This window comes from Equus asinus, chromosome 23 (assembly GCF_041296235.1).
Source record: "Equus asinus isolate D_3611 breed Donkey chromosome 23, EquAss-T2T_v2, whole genome shotgun sequence".
NCBI classification, from domain to species: domain Eukaryota; kingdom Metazoa; phylum Chordata; class Mammalia; order Perissodactyla; family Equidae; genus Equus; species Equus asinus.
In genome coordinates, this window is record NC_091812.1 from 67,300,609 (window position 1) to 67,321,338 (window position 20,730).

The following is a 20,730-nucleotide window of genomic DNA, read 5'->3' on the forward strand; positions in this document are numbered from 1 at the left end:
GCCCTGCACGGCTCAGGGACACCAGCAGTGGGTCTGGTTCCTGCTGGGGCAGCCCAGGGCAGGTATCGCCTCAAACATGCCCTTGGGGGTGGGGACCAACTCCACAGAAAAGGGATAGAGCGTCCCCCTCTTCCCGCCAGAGAGCTCACTCCAGCTCTGACGTGCCAGGAAACTGTCTGCCTGGCCCATGCTGTTCCCTGGGTCCCTGTGGCCCGCCCGTCCCATCAGCCTCCACAGAGCAGGGTCCGAGGCAGAGGCTGGGTGCCCCCCACAGCCCCATCAGTCAGCAGTTGTCCCAGCTTGAGCCATCAGCCAGCCCCAGGGTATGGCTCTGCCCACGCTGCCCCCAGGACAAGGCCTCCAGGGCAGGGCCCTCCCTCCGCCAGCGGGGAGCTCAGGCTCGAGTCTGGGGAATGAGGGACGAATTTCAGTGAAATTTGGCCGGCTGGGGTGATGGACGGTTTCCCCCTCTCCTCTGGAACTAGAGCCAATGGGCAGAGGGGCCTGAGAAGGCGTTCCCTGGTAGCTCTGCTTGGAGCACGACAAGCGGCTTCCGGAAGAGCATTGCTGAGAAGGGAGACACCACAAAAGCAGGCGCCCCGCAGTTCCCTCCTGCCGCTGACCTGAGCAGGTGGGCGGCCGCCCGGAGCCACACGCCGAGCCCAAGGCAGGGCCTGAGACGGAGGATGGCTGGATCCACAGAGGGCAGGAACCCACCTGCCCAGAGCCGAGCCCACCCTGTGTCCCCGAGCTCCGCATGCCGTACCTTTGAAGGCCTCCAGCAGGTGCTTCCCCATGTACCAGCAGGCTGTTTCGAAGTTGGGAAACTGAGTCAGGCTGCCCAGTTTCAACCTTCTTTCCACCTCGTACGCTCTAGAAGCCACAGCAAAGAACTGTTCAGGGCACAGAGCCCTGAGCAGGTGACGCCAAAGGCAGGTGAACCAAAGGCAGGTGGGTTCATGCCACAGCCAGAGGCCACGACAGGCCGCAGCGAGGTCACAGCCACTCAGCCTCCAGACCAGGGGACCACATCAGGACGAGAGCCCTGCGTGGGGTGAGCCCAGGGCCGCAGCTCCCAGAACCCTGGGTCACTGTCCAAGGAGGAGGCAGCTCAGCCTTTGGATTCACCCCAAACCCCCCACGGGCCGCAGCGGCTGTCCAGTGACCAGGCGCCTCGGGGGCCCTGGTAAGGTCTCAGTCCACTTCCTCCTTCCTCCCACACACATGGGGGCCGGACCAGGCAAACAGTCATGCCCAGGGCCGCCCACAGGCTGGGCCCAGCCGGACTCAGGGGAGGTGCCATTACAGTGGTGGTGGGGACCCTGCTGGTGGAGCCCGGGGTTCAGGCACAGCCCTACCTCATCTGCATCTCCACGCTCAGGCTGTGGAGGAAATGTCCCGCGAAGGCCAGGCAGTCCACGGGTGTGAGTGTGGCGTAAATCCAGCCTGGGGGAGACGGCACGGCTAGGCCTCCATGGGGTTCTCATCCCGCTCTCCACCAACGTGGCCTCTGGCTCCTGCCGGCCAGTCCTCAGTGCCCCTGTCCACCCGGGGCTCCTGGAAGGAGCTCGGCCCTGGCCCTCGTGTTGGGGGGGGGGGCGCTCCAGGGAGGAGAGACCAGGTCCGAGCTGGCCCAGTCTGTTTAACGCAGCCCCACACAGTGCAGACTGGGAAACCGAGGCCCCAGGGCTGAGGAGACTTGCTCAGACCCATCCCAGGGTCAGCTTGCCCAGCACCCCCGAGCTCCCCATGCAGGTGCACACCCCCAGAGAGGCAGGCGGCCCTCATCGCCCTCCGAGGCAGGCCTGGGCTAGGTTGCAGAAGTAACCGACTCGGGAGGCCAGGGGAGGGACTCAGAGGCACAAACAGACGGACATGGGGCCTCCGCACACAACGAGATCTGAACAGAACTGGCCGTCTGCTCACAATAAGGAATGGCTAACTGTGCGTTTCTAGGGCGTGACGACAGTGGTGTGAGTGTGTTATTTTTAAAAGGGAGCCTCCCAGAGGTGGCAGAGTGTCTGTGGGTGTGATGTCTGCGAGGGGTTCGTCTGCTTGTTCATGCTTCCCCTTCTGCAGACGCTTGACATGGCAAGACCAGCACACACCGCCTGACCATGTGGCCCAGCTCTCAGGACCTGCTCTCAGGGCCACGCAACCCCACGCCCCCGGCCCGGCCTCCGTGAACACAGCCAGGCAGGAAGCTATGGGGGCTCACGACCCAGAGGTGGCCCCAGAGGTGACCGCAGAGTAGCATGGGCCCCAGGGCAAAGCAGGGACAGCCAGGGTGCACACCCCAGGGCAGACACGGGAGACCCCAGGGGCGGGCGCGGTCGGAGACAGAGCTCACCGGAGGGGATGAAGAGCGTCTGGCCCTGCTTGAGGGTACACTTGTAGCATTTGTCCACCTGGTCGGCAAAGAACATCTCGCTGTGGTTGGAGGCCGACTGCCAGCGCTCATAAAGGGAGATGTTGGCGGAAGCCGGCTTGATGAGATAAAAGATCTTCTCCCCCTGCCAACGAGAGGCCACTGGCAGAGCCCGCCACGTGCCAGGGACGCCGAAGGGCACAGAGCCCACCACATCCCGGGGACACTGAGGGGCGCAAAGCCAGCCACGTTCCGGGGACGCTGAGGGGCACAGAGCCCATCATGTGCCAGGGACACTGAGGGGCACAGAGGGGCCATGTCCTGGGGTTGCCAAGGGGCACAGAGCCTACCACATCCCAGGGACACTGGGGATCCTGGTGATGGGTTCTGGCTTGAACACCATACCGCCAAGGCCACCGTTCCTCCCCAAAGCGGGGCCACCTGTGCCTTGCAGCCGAGAAGTCTGCATGTTGGGAAGGTCTGGGGACAGGAACCCCAGCGTGGTCGGGCCACCCCCACCCAAATGCCACGTCTCTGCAGCACGGCGGATTGCTGTGGCCGCTCTGAGGAGCGACAGGAAAGCTCTGGTCACGGGAGGGCTTGGTCCCGGCAGAGATGGAACAATGTCCCCTCCAGCCCCCGGCCCGCCCTGGACCAGAGAGCCGCAGAGACCCTCGCGCCCCAGGGATAGACGGCCAAGCGGGATTTGCTCAGGGCCTTGCAGGGTCAGGAGCCGAGCTGCCCACCACACTTGGCTCCGGCAGGTCTGGGGAGGCCGGGGCGGCTGGGCCGAGGCCTGTGGGCCCCCTTTCTTGCCTGTCTTCAAGTCTCCCTTTTCTTTGGCTTTCCCTCTGCCCCAGCCTGGGGCCCCCAACAGCCCCCTGCCACTCGGATAGCCCCACAGCGCTGCCCCCCGCCCCCAGCCCGCCCCTCACACTCCAGTGCGGAGCCCAGGGGGGCACGCTCCCTCGTCCCCTCTTCCAGGAAGTCTCCCCAGCACTGCTCTCCCTTCCAGACACAAGCAGACACTGAGCCCTTTGCCACCACTCCAGTGGGCGCCCCCTGACTGCTTCACGAGCCTCAGTCTTGAGAAAAAAGCCACACAGCGGTGCTGCTCTGGGCCCGAGGTGCACCTGCCCCCACGCCTCTCGAGGGCCACACATCTGTGTCCCTCCTGTGCAGAAATGTCCGGTCCCTCGTGCCCCGGGTGCTGGCACTGTTAGGGCTGGTGGGGACTGCAGGTGGTCCTGCATGCCAACTGCAGCCTGGTCAAGGGGGGGGGGGTGTGCCCCCAAGGCCCACGTGGGGCCCACACGGGCAGGACAGGGGCCAGCGCTCACCTTGAGCACGTGGTACCAGGCGGAGGCACCCCCGGAGTCGATGTGGAAGTCGGTGTAGCTGTCCTTCACGCAGATGAGGCAGTACTTGGTCACCTTGGGCTTGGCCAGCAGCGCGTCGTCTGGCCAGTAGTTGTCCACCCAGGACAGTTTCTTCACGATGTCAGGCGGCTCCACGAAGCTGGACATTCTGGGAGCAGGGACAGGGAAGCGGTCAGCGGTGATGGGCCCACATTGGTCACGAGCAGACAGAGGTGGCAGAGGGCGGGATGGGCCCAGCTGCGGTGTGGACGTGGCAGGCCTCTCACTGAAGACGGGCGTGGAGCAGGCCTGACACCCGCCCACCCTAGAGGCAGCCCCGTCAAGAGAACTGGATACGTCCCGACACCCTGGTGTTGCCGGGCGCAGGCAGAGAGTGAGTTCCTCCCACTCACAGCCCAGGCGCCCGGCACCCGTGAGAAACCGCTGCTCCCCAGGGCGGACAGGCCCGAGACTCCCAGCCAGGGCCACCACCAGACCAGCTGACTCGTTCCCAGGGAAGACGCGAGAAGGGTACAGCGGCTCTGATTCAGTTACTTGTCACTGTCCTGCATAAACCCAGATGTGCCGCTCGCGCCACCCGCGCAGTGACCCTGCAGCCGTGCCCAGTGCCAGGTCTCGGGGTCCCAATGCCTAGGGTGGGAGGGGATCCACACACGTCTGTCCAAGGTCGCACCCACCCAGCAAGACCATCCCAAATCACGGGCCAGGCCACCCAGCCCCAGCCGCAGCCACAGGCCCTCCTCTGAGTCTCTAGCATATTCCAAACTGGAAGGCATCCTCGTCCCCCAGGGGCTCTCACTGGCCGGCCATATCTGCACCCCCCACATCATGACCTCTGCAGTCCAGGCGCAGCACTGCCACAGGAGAGGGGCCCCTGCCCCCCAGCCTGGACCCTCACACCCTCCACACACCACACACCACGGCGGGGGTGGCTGCCTCTGCCTCCTGACGCAGCCCCACTGTCCCTCTTTCCTTGCTCAGGTGCAAAGCCAGCCGGTCCTCCTGCCACCAAGCCTGCTGCTCCCCGGATTCCTCCAGAGGCCCCCGGGGTGAGGGGAGGTGTCCCACTGCCCCGTGGGTGCCCGAGGCCTCTGTGGGCAAGGGTGCAGAGGTGACAACGTGTGTCCAGTGACAGCAAGAACATCACCCTTGCTCCGCCACACGGTGGGTGCCTCCCTGGTCACGGGGTATGTTCGTCACTGCGGGACCCTTGAGAGCCGCCCCAATGACCCATGGGGTCAGGCCTGACCCTTGTGGCCCCAGCAGACACCTTTGGGGACAGACCGACGTAGTGGAGACCACACCTCCTCCCTCTCGGATGGAGAACAGGACCCCAGAGTGTGCTTGAAGGCCCTGGCACCAGGACCATGAACGGCCCCGTGTAATCTGTGCACGACCCTCTGCCAGCAAAGCGGCGGCCCTAAGAGGCCCAAGGGGAAACCAGAGGCCAAAGCACCCTCTCCTCCTAGCTCCTCGCCCCAGTATCTCCTTGTGAAGACCCCTCTGGGCAGGGCAGCCGATGAAGCTGGCGGTGCTGTGACTCAGTGTATTCTTTGGCACCAAAGCCACAGTCCTCAGAACTCAGCCTTGGAGATCATCCTTCTTGTGAACACACAGGGAAGAGGCTGCTTTCTCCAGATACCATAATCCACCTTATTTCCCTCTTTCCTTTGCTGTCAGGAAGCTCAAAGAAAACCCAATGTCCCATTACATTATCTTGTTACAGCTCCTGACATAGGTCCGTATTCCAGTCCTCAGCGTGGGTCTCGATAACTATTTTTTCCTAGCTGCCCTTTTGCACATGTTATCTCACGTGCTTTTAAGAAGCCGGCAAGGTGGAAATGATCCCAAAATGAAGCCGTTCTTAAACTAAACCATCATCAACTCACGCCCAGAGGTGAGCGAGTATACCGGATCTTTCCCAGAGGACCAGCTGGAGAGCAGCGGGACTTGACAAGGAGGCAAAGCGGGTGGAGCTGGCGGTCCTGGGAGAACTAGGTCTCAGGGTCAAGGGGTGGAGCCGGAGGCTGACCAGCCTCTGACCTGGAACTAGCTGGGCCTGGACAGCCATGGCACGCTGTGCGGGACCTTGTCCCTGAGATGAGTGGCCAGCGGGAGGGGACATGACCTGTGGGGCTCAGGCTGGGACGGCAGGGACCTGCGGCAGGCAGAGAGCTGCTACAGCACAACCCCACTGTGCTGAGGTGCCAGTGAATGTGTGCGTGGGTACGTGTGCAGACCGTGAGTAAGGGTGTAAGCACATGTGCATGTGCGTGCAGTGCAGGGGCAGGTGGGAGCGTGGACACCTGTGTGTGGGTGTGTCAGCGTGGCTGTGAGTGCGAGTGTGCGTGCATGAGCATGTGCGTTCTGGGCCGGTTGGGCGCTGTTACGGCAGGTCTGTGGGGAGCAGGTGGGGAGGCCAGTGGAGGGCCTGGCTTTTCCTCCTTATTTCCTGCCTGAATCATTCACAATGAGTAACTTTCATAGTTCAAAAGGGAAACAGCAGCCCGGCGTGGCGCGTGCACACTTGACGCTCGCGCCCGGCTCACCTGGTGTCGGAGAACTCCAGGTTGGTGAGGTTCAGGACCCGCTTGCGGTTGGTACTGTAGTAGTAGTCCACAAACTCCTTCAGCTTCATCTTGCAGTCCTTCTGCTTGGTGACGTCCGTCACGTCCACGCTCCGCTCTGGGCCTGGGGGCAGCCGGGGACAGTGAGCATGCCGGGGACGCTGGCGCGGCCTCCCCCCAGGCCAGGCCGGGACTGCCGAGGGGACGCTCGCCCACCCTCGCCCAGGGGTGCCGTCGAGGGCAGGGCTGGTCGCTGAGGCACTGGGCTCTGACATCTGAGCCCCCTCGGGCCGCCGTGAGCACCCCGCGGAGCAGCGAGCCGGCCGAGCACGGGCCTCAGCCGGGGTGTCCAGACTAGCAAATCAAATGCAGGGCATCAGGTACACTCCAACTTCAGGTAAACAACAAGGACTTGTAGTGTAAGTACGTCCTGAACAACGTGGGGACAAATGTACACTTCAAATATGAAAAGTCAAAAAACTCTTTTCTAGGGCACCAACTCATTATTCTGAAAATTGATAAATAAAAGGAAAAACGTTTCTCCTACGTTTTCTGTAGTTGATGAGGAAAAGCTCAGGGTAAAAATCATTGACGACTGAAAGCAAGTGCCAGGTAAGCAGGTAACTGATGAGGGAAACTTCTAGACTCACAATTGACAGAGGGAGAGAGGGCAGGGCGAGCAAATCTCCCCCACAGCAGCCTCCATGGCTGTCAGACCACGAGCTGGGACGCGGCTTTCCGTGGACGGAAGCGGCTGCACGGCTGAACCACGGCTCCACCCCCGGGAGGAGTCCTGCCCACACCCTGGACGCAGGTCAAAGCAAGGGCCTAACCTCGTGCAGGAACCCTGGGGACCCCACGGGACGCCGCCCACCACACCTCCGAGGTGGGAACTTCTCCAGCAAACGCGGGAATGGGAAGGGGGCGGCGGTACAGAAGGAGACCGAAGGACCTCTCAACCCCGTGCGGCCTGCGGGTCTGGTCTGGATTCTGACTCAAACAGCCAAAGGCAAAAGGTGTTTCTGAGGCAACTGGGGAGAATTAAAGTGGGTCTTAGATGACACTAAGGAATTATCATTAGTCTTGTCGAGTGCAAGAATGGAACTGTGACCATACATATTTTTAAATTGTCCATTGGGGCACGTGCGGGAGTTTTCATGGGGAAATGATGGATGTACCAGAGATTTGGTTTAAAATAGCCGGGGGGGGGGGGCTGGGGGGACAGAAGAACAGCCAAACTAGGGGGTTTTGTGACCAGTATTGGGCACGTGGGGGTTCACTGTTTACTTCTTATGTTGTATGTGTGAAAAGTTTCATTATAAAAAAATGAAGAGGAGAAAGAAAGACATTTACAATGGAAGCATCTAACCTCCCCATGAGGTAAGCTGCCTCCCGCTCCTGCAGCCACAGCTGGGGTCGGGGCAAGGGGACAGGCCCGGCCCACCTGTGCAGCGGGAGCCTGGGGCGCAGACGGCAGAGCTGCAGGGGGACGACACCAGCTCACATGTGGGAAGAGCTTAGAAAATGCCTGCCGCCACTGGTGGGCACTCCCTGGATATACTGTTACACAGGTGCCACGGCCTGGCAGAAGCAGCCCCGGACAGCGGCCATTGCCAGGCTGGAAAAGTGGGCCCCTCTCCCTCCCTGTCACAAGCCAGTCAGCCCCAGGGCCACCCCAGGTGGCTCCGGCTCCAGAGGAGGACTGCCCTGATTGTCCGGAACGGCGATGGCTTCCTGTGTGGGTGCCATGTGCCCAGATGATCACATTTGGTCCCACACCCGCCCCCACCACAGGCTTTACAGATGCAGATGGCCAAGCTTTGGGCGATGGAGCAACTCGTCTGGGGGTACCAGCACCTGTGCCCTCTCCTGTCTGGCATATCGCCGGGGCCAGTCTGGGCATTTGCCTTTTCAGGTCTGTTCCTCCTCCCACCCCGGCATCCTCATGAACAAGGCGAGCCCCAGCAACCGCGAGGGCGTCAGAGCCAGGGCCATGTGGCCACCCCCCACCAAGGTCACCGCAGGGGTGGGCTGGCCTCTCCGTGCCAGCTCTCCAGACAACGTCCCAGCATACACGGCACCTCCTACACCCAGCGGTGTCCTGACTGAGGGTCCACAGCACTGGGAGCTGCTGGGGGACAGGAGACGGGGCTGGCGACAGCATCAGCTGGAACCCAGAGGGATCCAGAGAGAGGCCAGGCCCCAGCAGAGGCTGGGAGACACAGCACGGACCTCAGGGGCAGTGGCCGACACGGCCGGGGCCCTCCCGGGCAGGACTGTCCTCATGCAGAATCAAGGGATCCCCAAGACAGCCCCCGTTTTGCAGCAGCGCGCCTGGAAGGGAGCCCGGAGCTCCCAAGTCTCATGAGCTCAGCTGGCGCTGGACGCAGCCAGGGCCTGGGCGGCATGCACACGGCCTCGCGGCTCCCCCAGCGCCCCCCGCCCACGAGAAGCGGGGCACTTACCCACGTAGTTCTCGACGTCGCTGACGTAGAAGGTGGGGGCCGGGACTGCCAGGCCCAGCCCGTCTTTCTTGGGGACGAGGATTGGCTCGGTGAAGCCGTGCTCCTCCATGTAGCCCAGTGTGAGCTGGCTGCCCGGCACGCGGGCCACCACGTCCTCCGCGCTGCGGGCAAGTGCGGGGCAGAGGTCACACGAGGCCCAGCCCCTGCCTCCTCACACCCAGACTGGCCCGGACGGGGCCTCCGGGCCAGAGACGCAGAGCAGAGCTCCAGCCACAGGCCTCCTGCAGCCCCAGGAGAAGGGCTCGCCACAGCGCCACATCTGGCGGTCACAGGGCAGCCACAGGGCAGACACTGCAGGTCCCTCATCACAGACGGGAACTTTGAGGTCCAGGAGGCCCAGGCATCTGCCCGCGGCCGTGGTAAGTGGGGGATGGGGACACATGGCCCCGTCTCTCCTACTGAAGCAGAGAGTGAGGGCCCCTGCCTTGCTTTCCACCGACCCCCTCAGCAGGACTCCTCCCGGCTGAGACCCCACACGGGGCGGGTCTGGAGCCTGAGGATGCGGCCGGTGGGGACAGACCCCTTTTCAGGGAGAAGCCACCCCCCGCACAGGTGGAGCACAGGACACGGGCGGCCTGGCTGCTGCGGCCAGCAGCTCCCCATCCTCCCTGCCCTGCTGAGAGCCAGGGCTGCCCTGGGTGCCAGGGACCAAATGGCCCCTGCATGGTGATGCTGGAAGCGGGGCAGCGGGGTAAGTTGGATGCTGTCAGATGAGCACGCAAGGCCACAAAGCCACAGCTGAGAGCAGTGCTGGGGGAGACTGAGGAAACGGTGTCAGACTGGGCCTGTCGAGGCCGGAGGAGCAGGAGCGAGAGGCACAGGGCTCCAGGCGGAGGGATGTGCCAGCAAAGGCCTTGGATGGGGGAGAAGGGGGCACGTGTGAGGAACGAGAGGGAGCTGGGGTGGCTGGGGGCAAAGGCTGGCTATGGCCTTCCACCTCGTGCCAAGAGCTCTGGGGAGCCACTAGATAGCCCAAGAGGGCAGTGACAGGAGGAGGTGTGTCTAGCTGCTGTGTGGACGAGAGTGGACAGGGTCAGGATCGGGGTGGGCAGGGCGACCGTGGAGGAGGAGGCTCAGCGTGTGGTGCCTGGACCAGGAGGCGGCAGTGAGAGGGAGAAGGCGGGCTGAGGAGGTCAGACGGGGGTGGGAGAACAGGGGAGGCAAAGGTGGATGGCTGAGGGAGGGGCCTAAGTGACGGAGGGGCAAGGCCATCGACCGAAGGCTGGAAGAGGGACAGGAGTGGGGCGGGGGCAAATCCGAGTTGAGTCGGGACACATCTGGTCTGAGGTTCGTGTCGGATTCACCAGTGGATGCACCTGTTGGGCAGACACGTCAGGAGCTCAGGGGGACTAGAGGCGGGAGAAGGGCTGAGGAGCCGCTGGCCCAGGGACAATCTGTGAGGCCAAGGGAATGGCCACGAACTCAGAGGGTGGGCTGAGAGCAGGGTCCTGGAAACTCTCAGAGAGAGCAGTTAGCAGGAGAGGACAGAGGACAGCCAGGGAGCCAGGGTCACAGTCTCCGCAAGGACAGAACTCAGGCAGAGAGGCACGCACAGCCACATCTTGCCAAGAGGTCAGCTAGGTGAGGACTAAAGAGTGACCCCTGGGGTTGACCACAGGGTGACAGGGTGCTCGGGACAAACCAGAGCAGTGAGTGGGAGGTGAGGCAGGAGGAGGAGTCTGTGTGGTACCCGCTCGCAGCAGCTCTGGGAGTGTCAGGACCACACAAAGGCAGCCACGCAGCCGCGAGGCAGCGAGAGGCAGAAGGTCACCCTTGATGAGCTGGAACCCAAGCTCCTGGCTCAGTGGTGAGAGATCCAAAGTCACTGCGCCCATGGACGGGTCTGGAACTGTGAAACCCATGAGGACCCAACAAAGGCAAGCAGGAAACCACCCGTGGGGACAACTCAGAGCCCAGGCAGACTGGCGGCCACGCAGACGACGTCTCTGAAGACGACGCTCACAGAGGAGGTGAACCACCAGGAGGTGGGCCAGCAGACACGTCCGCCAAAAAAGCAGATCCCAAGAACCGAGGAGAGTGGAGTGGTTGCAAAAGAGATTTTAAGACAAATATGTTAAACACATTCAAAGGAATAATGAGAGGATTAGGGAAAGAAGAGGGAAGGAGGAGAAAAGAACAGGCAACACTGAAAAGGAACTTAGAAATTCCAGAAATGAAAAATATGATGATTTAAATTTTTAAAAACTCAATGGATGTATCAAATGGTAGCTGGCTGAAAAAAAGAAAGATTTAAAAAATATGAAAGATTTGAAAAATAACAGAGAAAATGGGGAAGAAAAGCTATTAAAAGAGAAAACAGAACATTTTTCAGAATTGAGTTATGAATCCTCAAATTAAAGGATCTCACTGAGTCCTCAGCAGGATAAATAAGAACAAAACGCACATCGAGAGGCATCACAGTATACCTGCAGAACATCAAAGACAAGGAGACAATCCTAAAAGTTCCAGAGGAAAACGCAGATTATTTACCAAAAACAACAAACGAGCAAAACCCCAGCAACCAGGCGGACAACAGACATCTCATCAGCAACAAGACATGTCAAGAGACTACGAAATAATATCTTCAAAGAGTTCAAGGAAAGTAACTTTTATCCTAAAATTTGAGATCCATTTTAGAAAATTAGAAACATTCAAGAATAAAGATGAAATGAAAACATTTTCGGATACAGAGAGTATTTTCTATAGGCCTTTACTGAAAGAACCACTAACGGAAGTAACTCAACAAGAAGGAAATCGAACATAGAAGGAAAAAGCGGGATTCAAGAAACAACGGAAAATTGATCTACAGATTCCACACAGTCTCTGTCAAAATACCAGCTGACTTCTTTGCAGAAACTGACGAGCTGAACCTAGAACGCTGAACAAAAATGCAAAGCACCCAGATGACCAAAACAGTCTCACAAAAGAAGAACAAAGTTGGAGGAACAAACAGTTTCGAAATCCACTACGAACTACGTAATGAAGACTGGGTGGCACTGGCCTTAGAAGAGACATACGGATCAACGGACCAGAACTGAGCGTCCAGAAATAAACCCACACGTCTGTGGTCAATGCTTTTCCTCAAGGGTGTCAAGGCGACTCAGTGGAGAAAGAATCATCACGTCAATAAGTGGTGGTGTAGGGGGAACTGGATATCCACGTGCAAAAGAATTGAGCTGGGCCCTACCTCACACCACATACACAAATTAACTCAAAATGAGCCAAAGACCTAAATACAAAAGCTAAAACTATAAAACTTTTACAAGAAAATACAGAAATAAATCTAATGACCTTGAATTTGGCAATGGTTCCTCAGATTAGACACCAAAACCACAAGCAACAAAAGAAAAAAAATACATAAATTAGACATCAAAATTACAAAACTTTTGTGCTTCAAAGGACACGATCAAGAAGGTGAAAAGACGACTCATAGAGTGGGAGAAAGTATCTGATAAGTGACAAGTATCCAGAACATGTAAAGGACTCTTTCAACTCAACAATGAAAACACAATCCAATTAATAGGAAGGGCTTAAAATAACCTGGAACTGAACTTCTGGTTTCAACTCCAACATGTAAAGAGCTTGGAAATCGTTACTCCCATCCTCAAAATGAGAAAAAATCTGAACAAAATGAAAATCAACTACTTTTCTTAGAATCATCATAAAATTGGGGTTATAGGGCAAACAGCCACCCCAAAATCTGGGGAGACAAGAAATACAGAAAATCACAGCTGAGATAACCTTACCTGAAGCAGAAGCCACTGGACGCAGTAACTGGGAGCAGTACTTAAACAGTAATTTTTGTCAAACTGTGGAAGCTGAGTGTGGCCTAGTCTAAGAGTTAAACGCTCGTGGGGGCCCGGTCTCAGAGAAGACCTACACTTTCACAGGTTTTACCTCCAGGAACTCTACCAGCTTCTCCTGGTGAAGATCTGCTCCTTTTCAGGCAGGGGGAATGGAGAGTAACTATGTTTAGATACACTCAGAGTGTTCTCCATAACGAACGTCTACCCACCAGGAGAACTTACCGTGCCAGACCCTCATCCGACAGGGGGCAGGGCAGGCAGCCAGCTCCAGCCCCGCCAGCTTCCCATCTCAGGTAAGGAGAGAAACAGCAAAGGCCAAGAGATGCTTCTAAAGTTAGCAGTGCAGCCTTGGGTCTCTAAACCCTGAGATTTACCATTAAATTACAGACACTTCCCCTCCCCAACCTTACCCCACTGAACTGCATAATAACAGTTGAGTATAACTGACAGAGCTGCAGGACAGACTCTAAGAAGGAGTTCTTAGGGAAGCCCAGAGAAAGCAGGAGGGGAAGGAAACTAGAAGGACGCGATGGGTCTGGCCCCTCAGCCACAGCAAACCAGCCAGTCCCCAGTCAGGCCATTGCAAAACTCACATGAAAGCACTACCTCCCACAGTTCCTATCACTCAATACATCACGTCCAGCTTTCAACAAAAGATCACAAGGCAGCCTAAAAGGCAAGAAAAGCCACAGTCTGAAGACACAGAACACACACGAGGACAGGGCTCAGATACAGCACAGAACGTGGAGGTGTCCAACAGGAAATTCTCAAAATTATGATTCATATGTTAGGAGCGCTAACGGATGAAGTGGACAACATGCAAGAACAGACGGGTCGTGTAAGCAGAGAGGTGGAAACTCTAAGAATCAAAAGGAAATGCTAGAAATAAAAAAACAGTAACAGAAGAATGCCTTTGATGGACGTCAGTAAACTGGACACGACTGAGGAAAGAATCAGTGAGCCTGAAATCACATCAACAAAAACTTCCCAACTTGAAATGCAAAGAAGAAAAATAATTTTTTTAAAAATGGGGAACAGAACAACCAAGAAATGTAGAACAATTACGAAGAGAGTAACATGTGCATGATGAGAATATCAGAAGGAAAAGAAGAGAAAGGAGCAGATGAAGTGTTTGAAGTAATAATGGCTGAGAATTTTCCAAAACTAATGACAGGCATGAAATCACAGATCCAGAAAGCTTAGACAACACCAAGCAGGATAAACACCAAAAAATCCATACCTAAGCATGTCATAGTGAAACGGCAGAAGATCTAAGACAAGGAGGATATCTTGAAAGAAGCCAGACAAGAAAGATCTACTTCTGGCAGGACAGTGTAAAGAGCTCTACTGACCACACCCCAGTGAAACTGGTGAAAATTATTTAAAAAACAATGATTCAAAGTCTCTGGAAATAGTCCCAAGAGCAAACAGCAAATGGAGAAACATCTATTCAAGAAAAATCTATGAAAACTTGGTAAGAAAGGCAAAAATATGTGCTATTTGGACAAGACCACCCCCTCCCCACCCCTTCCAGCTCAGCGAGGAGACTTCCTCCAGAGGCTGCAGCAAGGACACAGGAATGCTGAGTGGCAGAGGCCTTCTTCCTGGAGGGGCGAAACCTTAGTCTTTCCCCTCCTGCCCCACTGTCTGTTGCTGAGGCTAAGCCTTTGGCAAGGGCAGCCAAGAGGAGGGGGCTCCCTTCCTCCACCAGCACACACTCCTGGAACTGAGACTCCACCCGAGTGTGGCGCCCTGAGAGCATGGGGCCCTGCTCACCCGTGCCCAGCCTCTGATACTCCCCATTCTAGGGGAAGTCCCAGCCAGAGCAATTAGGCAAGAAAAAGAAATGGAGGTAACTCAGACTGGAAAGGAAGAAGTAAAAGTGACTGCCTGCAGATGACATGATCTCGTACTTAGGAAGCCGTAAGGAGTCCACCAAAATCCTACAGAGCTAATGAACCAGCTCAGCAAGGCTGCAGGACACAAGATCAACATACGAATTCAAGTATTTCAGTACAGTAGCAATGAACAATCTGAAAATAAAATTAAGAAAGCAATTCCATTTAGAGAGCATCAAAAAGAATAAATTACTTAGGAATAAATTTAACAAGGGAAGTGCAAAACCTATGCTCTGAAAACCACAAAACATTGTTAAAATAAATTTTAAAAATCTCAATTAATGGGAAAGTATCCCATGTTCATGAGTCAGATGACTCAACACTGTTAAGATGGCAAATACTCTGACTCTGTTCATCTACAGATTCAAGACGACCCCTCCCAGAGTCCCAGCTGACGGAGAAACTGACAAGCTGATCCTAAAATTCATATAGAACTGCAAGGGACCCAAAACGACCAAAAGAATCTTGAAATAAAAACAAAGTTGGAGGACTCACACTTCCCGATTTCAAAACTTACTGCAAAGCTACAGTAAACAAGACAGTGTGACACTTGCCTAAGGATAAACAGAGATCAGTGGAATACAATTGAGTGTCCAGAAATAAATGCATACGTCTGCGGCTAAGTGTTTTCAACAAGCGTGCCAAGACCATTGAATCACAAAGAACTGTCCTTTCAACAAATGCTTCAGGGACACACGAATAGCCACCCGTGAAGAAATGAACTGAGAGCCTCACCTCACGCTACACGCAAAAGTAATTCCAAATGTACCAAACACCAAACTGTAAGACCTAAAACTATAAAACTCTTAGAAAAACACGGGGATAAAAGTCTTCATGACCTTGGATTTGGCAAAGGATTCTTAGATATGACAGCAAAGCACAAACAACAAAAGAAAAAGTAGCTAAATTAGACTTCATCAAAATTACAAACATTTGTGCTTCAAAGGACTCCATCAAGAAAGCGAAATGTCAACCCACAATATGGGATAAAGTATTCACAAATCATATCTGATAGGGGACTTGTATCTAAACTATATAAAGAACACTTACAACTCAACAATAAAAAGAAAAAACAATTAAAAATGAGTAAGGATTTGAATTGCTGTTTCTCCAAGGAAGGTATACAAATAACCAACAAGCACAGGAAAAGACGCTCTCCATCACTAGTCATCAGGGAATGCAAACCCCAGCATCACAGAGACCTCTGCACACCAGCAAGGATGACTAGAACCGCAGTCAGATAACAAGTGCTGGTGAGGACGTGGAGAAACTGGAACCTGCATACACTGCTGGTGGGAATGGAAAGTGGTGCAACTACTTTGGAAAACAGTCTGGCAGAGTCCCTCACACAATTAAATATAGAGTTACCCCTAAAAAATTAAAAACATATGTCCACACAAAACCTTTTATAAAAATTTTTATATAGCAGAATTATTCACAGTAGCCAAAAATCAGAAATAACTCAAATGGTTGTCAACAGATGAATGGATAAACAAAATGTAGTCTGTCCACACAATGGAATATTATTTGGCCATAAAAAAAGAATGAAGCTCTGACACATACTACAACATGGATGAACCTTGAGGAAATTACGCTAAATAAAGAAGCCAGACACAAAGGGCACATACTATATGACTCCATTTAGATGAAATGTCCAGAACGGGCAAATCTACAGAGAGAGAAAGCAGACTAGTGGTTGCTTAGGGTTAGGGGAGGGGGGATTGGGGGAATCAGTTTCCTCTGGGGAGATGAAAACGTTCTAAAACTGACTGGTGGTGATGCACGAATCTGTGAGTACACTAAAGACCACCGAATTGCACCCTTTAAATGGGTGCTTGGAGGATATATGAATCATATCTTAATAAAGGTGGGAAAAAAACAGAAAAGAAAAAAGGAAGAAGCCAGAGGGGGAAAGACCTTATCCACAGGGGAGTAAGCATGAGAGTCCCCTTGGATTTCCCATCAGAAGTCACCCACGCAAGAAGAGGGGGTGAAACACTTTAGGTGTTAAAAGAAAACAATCCCACCAACTTGGAATTCTGTGCCCAGAGAATTATCCTTCAAAAGTAAAGGAGAAATAAACACTTGTCACACAAACAACTACTGTCTTCTGGCTGTGAAGAGCTGAGGGGGGCCCAGAGCAGCTGTACGCCCACCCCAGCCAGTGGGCGCCTCTGCCTCACCCGAAGCCAGCTCGCAGCCCTGCCCTGCCCTCCCCTACCCTGTCCCTGCCCTGCCCCTGTCCCTGCCCTGCCCTGCCCTGCCCCTGCCCTGCCCCTGTCCTGTCCCTGGCCCTGCCCCTGCCCTGCCCCTGCCTTGCCCTGCCCTGCCCTGCCCCTGTCCTGGCCCTGGCCCTGCCCCTGCCCTGCCCCTGCCTTGCCCCGCCCTGCCCTGGCCCTGGCCCTGCCCTGCCCTGCCTCTGCCCCTGCCCTGGTCCTGCTCTGCCCTGGTCCTGCCCCTGCCTTGCCCCTGCCCTGCCCTGCCCTGCCCTGCCCTGCCCCTGCCCTGCCTCTGCCCCTGCCCTGGTCCTGCTCTGCCCTGGTCCTGTCCCTGCCCTGCCCTTGCCTTGCCCTGCCCTGCCCTGCCCTGCCCTGCCCCTGCCCTGCCTCTGCCCCTGCCCTGGTCCTGCTCTGCCCTGGTCCTGCCCCTGCCCTGCCCCTGGCCCTGCCCTGCCCTGCCCCTGCCCTGCCTCTGCCCCTGCCCTGGTCCTGCTCTGCCCTGGTCCTGCCCCTGCCCTGCCCCTGCCCTGCCCTGCCCTGGCCCTGCCATGCCCTGCCCCTGTCATGCCCTGACCCTGCCCTGCCCTGCCATGCCCTGCCCCTGCCCTGCCCTGCCCCTGCCCTGCCTTGCCCTGCCCCTGCCTTGCCCTGCCCCTGCCCCGGCCCTGCCCTGGCCCTGCCCTGCCCTGGCTCTTGGACCTCACACAGGATAGGGTGCTGTGAGGTCACCTAGGACATCTGCCAGGCTTGTGGGTGCACATGCCAGTCGGCGCCTGTAGGGGCCAGGACCAGCCACGTAGGGAGGGTGGTCTTATGCTGGACATCAGCCCCTGCTCCTTGTCCATAAGATGGGGACGGCGGCCTCTCCTTCTGGAAGGTTCATGGGAAGGGCCACTCCAGGTGGGGAAGACATGAGTGCCCCAAGGAAGAACGGTCACAGCACAGTCCCCAGGTGCCCGGGAGCCTGCTTCTGGGGGCCATGCTCTCCCCGGAGAGCCCAGCTGCCCACCTGGGGAAGGTTCGGCTCCGCAGCTCCTTGATGAAGAGCTGGCTGCCGTTCTGCACCGGCTTCACGTCGGGCATCTGCCCCGGGGTGTGCTTGTGCCAGGTCCGCTTCTTCTTCACTGCGGGAGACGGAGTAGGTGGGCGCCGCGGCCCCCCCGCCCGCAGACTCCCACCCCACAGCCCCCTTCCCCGCAGCACCTCCCCACAGACCCCCACCCCACGGCACCCTCCCTGCAGACCCCCACCCCACAGCCCCTCCCCGCAGACCCCCACCCCACAGCCCCCTCCCCACAGCCCCTCCCTGCAGACCCCCTCCCCACAGCCCCCCTCCCTGCAGACCCCAACCCCACAGCCCCCCTCCCTGCAGACCCCTCCCTGTAGACCCCCTCCCCACAGCCCCTCCCCGCAGACCCCCACCCCACAGCCCCCCTCCCTGCAGACCCCCCACCCCACAGCCCCCTCCCCACAGCCCCTCCCCGCAGACCCCCACCCCACGGCCCCCTCCCTGCAGACCCCCACCCCACAGCCCCCTCCCCACAGCCCCTCCCCACAGACCCCCACCCCACGGCCCCCTCCCTGCAGACCCCCACCCCACAGCCCCCTCCCCACAGCCCCTCCCCGCAGACCCCCACCCCACAGCCCCCCTCCCTGCAGACCCCCACCCCACGGCCCCCCTCCCCGCAGCCCCTCCCCGCAGCCCTTTCCCACACCTCACACCTCCAGAGGGCAGCCCAGGAGCCAACACACTGCAAGATTCAGCCCTCCTCAGAGGCAAAGTCTTCGGGGTCTCCGGGGGCTGCCCGCCTAGCCTCACAGGTCCCTCATGACCCATGTCACACCTTCAGGAGCCCCCACCCTCTGCAGCCTCGGGGCACGGGGACACCCAGCCCACACCTCCCCACCCGCTGGCTCAGTCGATGGCACGGGAGGCTGGGGTCTCCCAAGTCCTGTCCCCACTCAGCACCCAGCTGCAGAGAACTCAGAGGCACCTCCTGACAAGGTCCCACCAAGGTGGGCCTTCAGGACACCTCCTCCCCTCGGACTTGTCCTCAAGGAGTGCAGAACCTGTGCCTTCCTGCTGGGACCTGGGCTGCCGCTGCCTCCACAGCCACAGCTCACAGGTAGGGGCTGGTGGCCACCTGCTCTGCCCTCTGCCCTCCCCCCGGGATGTGCCACCTCCCGCCCCTCTGCACAGCCACCCCTGCCCACCCCATCTTGCTCCCTCCCTCAGCTCGTCCTGTCTACATGCTGCTCCCAGGTCACCCACCAGGCACACCCACCTTGGCCCTTTTACACTCGAATGTGTGTACACACGCCTACTGGACTGTGACATGTACACACACGTATGTGCACACACACGCCCCTACTGGACTGTGACATGTACACACACGCATGTGCACACACACGTCCCTACTGGACTGTGACATGTACACACACGTATGTGCACACACACGCCCCTTCTGGACTGTGACATGTACACACACGCATGTGCACACACACGCCCCTACTGGACTGTGACATGTACACACACGCATGTGCACACACACGCCCCTACTGGACTGTGACATGTACACACACACATGTGCACACACACGCCCCTACTGGACTGTGACATGTACACACACACATGTGCACACACACGCCCCTACTGGACTGTGACATGTACACACACACGCATGTGCACACACACGCCCCTACTGGACTGTGACATGTACACACACGCATGTGCACACACACGCCCCTACTGGACTGTGACATGTACACACACGCATGTGCACACACACGCCCCTACTGGACTGTGACATGTACACACACGCCCCTACTGGACTGTGACATGTACACACACACATGTGCACACACACGCCCCTACTGGACTGTGACATGTACACACACACATGTGCACACACACGCCCCTACTGGACTGTGACATGTACACACACACGCATGTGCACACACACGCCCCTACTGGACTGTGACATGTACACACACGCATGTGCACACACACGCCCCTACTGGACTGTGACATGTACACACACACGCATGTGCACACACACGCCCCTACTGGACTGTGACATGTACACACACGCATGTGCACACACACGCCCCTACTGGACTGTGACATGTACACACACGCATGTGCACACACACGCCCCTTCTGGACTGTGACATGTACACACACGAATGTGCACACACACGCCCCTACTGGACTGTGACATGTACACACACACATGTGCACACACACGCCCCTACTGGACTATGACATGTACACACACGCATGTGCACACACACGCCCCTACTGGACTATGACATGTACACACACGCATGTGCACACACACGCCCCTACTGGACTGTGACATGTGCACACACGCATGTGCACACACACGCCCCTACTGGACTGTGACATGTACACACACGTATGTGCACACACACGCCCCTACTGGACTGTGACATGTACACACACGCATGTGCACACACACGCCCCTACTGGACTGTGACATGTACACACACACGCATGTGCACACACACGCCCCTACTGGACTGTGACATGTGCACACACGCATGTGCACACACACGCCCCTACTGGACTGTGACATGTGCACACACGCATGTGCACACACACGCCCCTACTGGACTGTGACATGTACACACACGTATGTGCACACACACGCCCCTTCTGGACTGCGAGCCCCCAGAGGGGAGGAAAGCGATGTCCTCGCAGCCCTTGACCCCATTCAAGAGGCAGCCACAGGTAACTCAGTGAGTGAGGATGGCCCAGCACAGAGACCTGTCCCCGGGGGCTGCTGGGCAAGGTCTGAAACAGGCTGACGCAGGACAGAAAAGAGACAGGATGTGAGGGATCGCTGGGGCCTCAGAGCACTGGTCCTTCACGGACAAGGACTGGGAGGGGGCTGCTGGGGTGAGCCCTGGGTCTCCCGTCCTTCTGCGTCCTGGTGGTTGTGGGG

At 57.3% G+C, this 20,730-nt stretch overlaps 1 protein-coding gene across 2 annotated transcripts in view; it reads right to left on the reverse strand.

The window, feature by feature from the left end:
• The window catches only part of PHF2 (PHD finger protein 2), an 86,615-nt gene that overhangs the window by 21,182 nt on the left and 44,703 nt on the right, over positions 1 to 20,730 (reverse strand). For both annotated transcript variants that reach the window (XM_044756562.2, XM_044756561.2), the window contains exons 3-9: positions 17,772 to 17,886; positions 8,780 to 8,940; positions 6,297 to 6,438; positions 3,709 to 3,895; positions 2,351 to 2,513; positions 1,359 to 1,446; positions 767 to 873 (exon numbers count right to left, since the gene is read on the reverse strand). In XM_044756562.2, the coding sequence (XP_044612497.2) occupies positions 767 to 873; positions 1,359 to 1,446; positions 2,351 to 2,513; positions 3,709 to 3,895; positions 6,297 to 6,438; positions 8,780 to 8,940; positions 17,772 to 17,886 (963 nt within the window). The remainder of the gene's footprint in view (positions 1 to 766; positions 874 to 1,358; positions 1,447 to 2,350; positions 2,514 to 3,708; positions 3,896 to 6,296; positions 6,439 to 8,779; positions 8,941 to 17,771; positions 17,887 to 20,730) is intronic.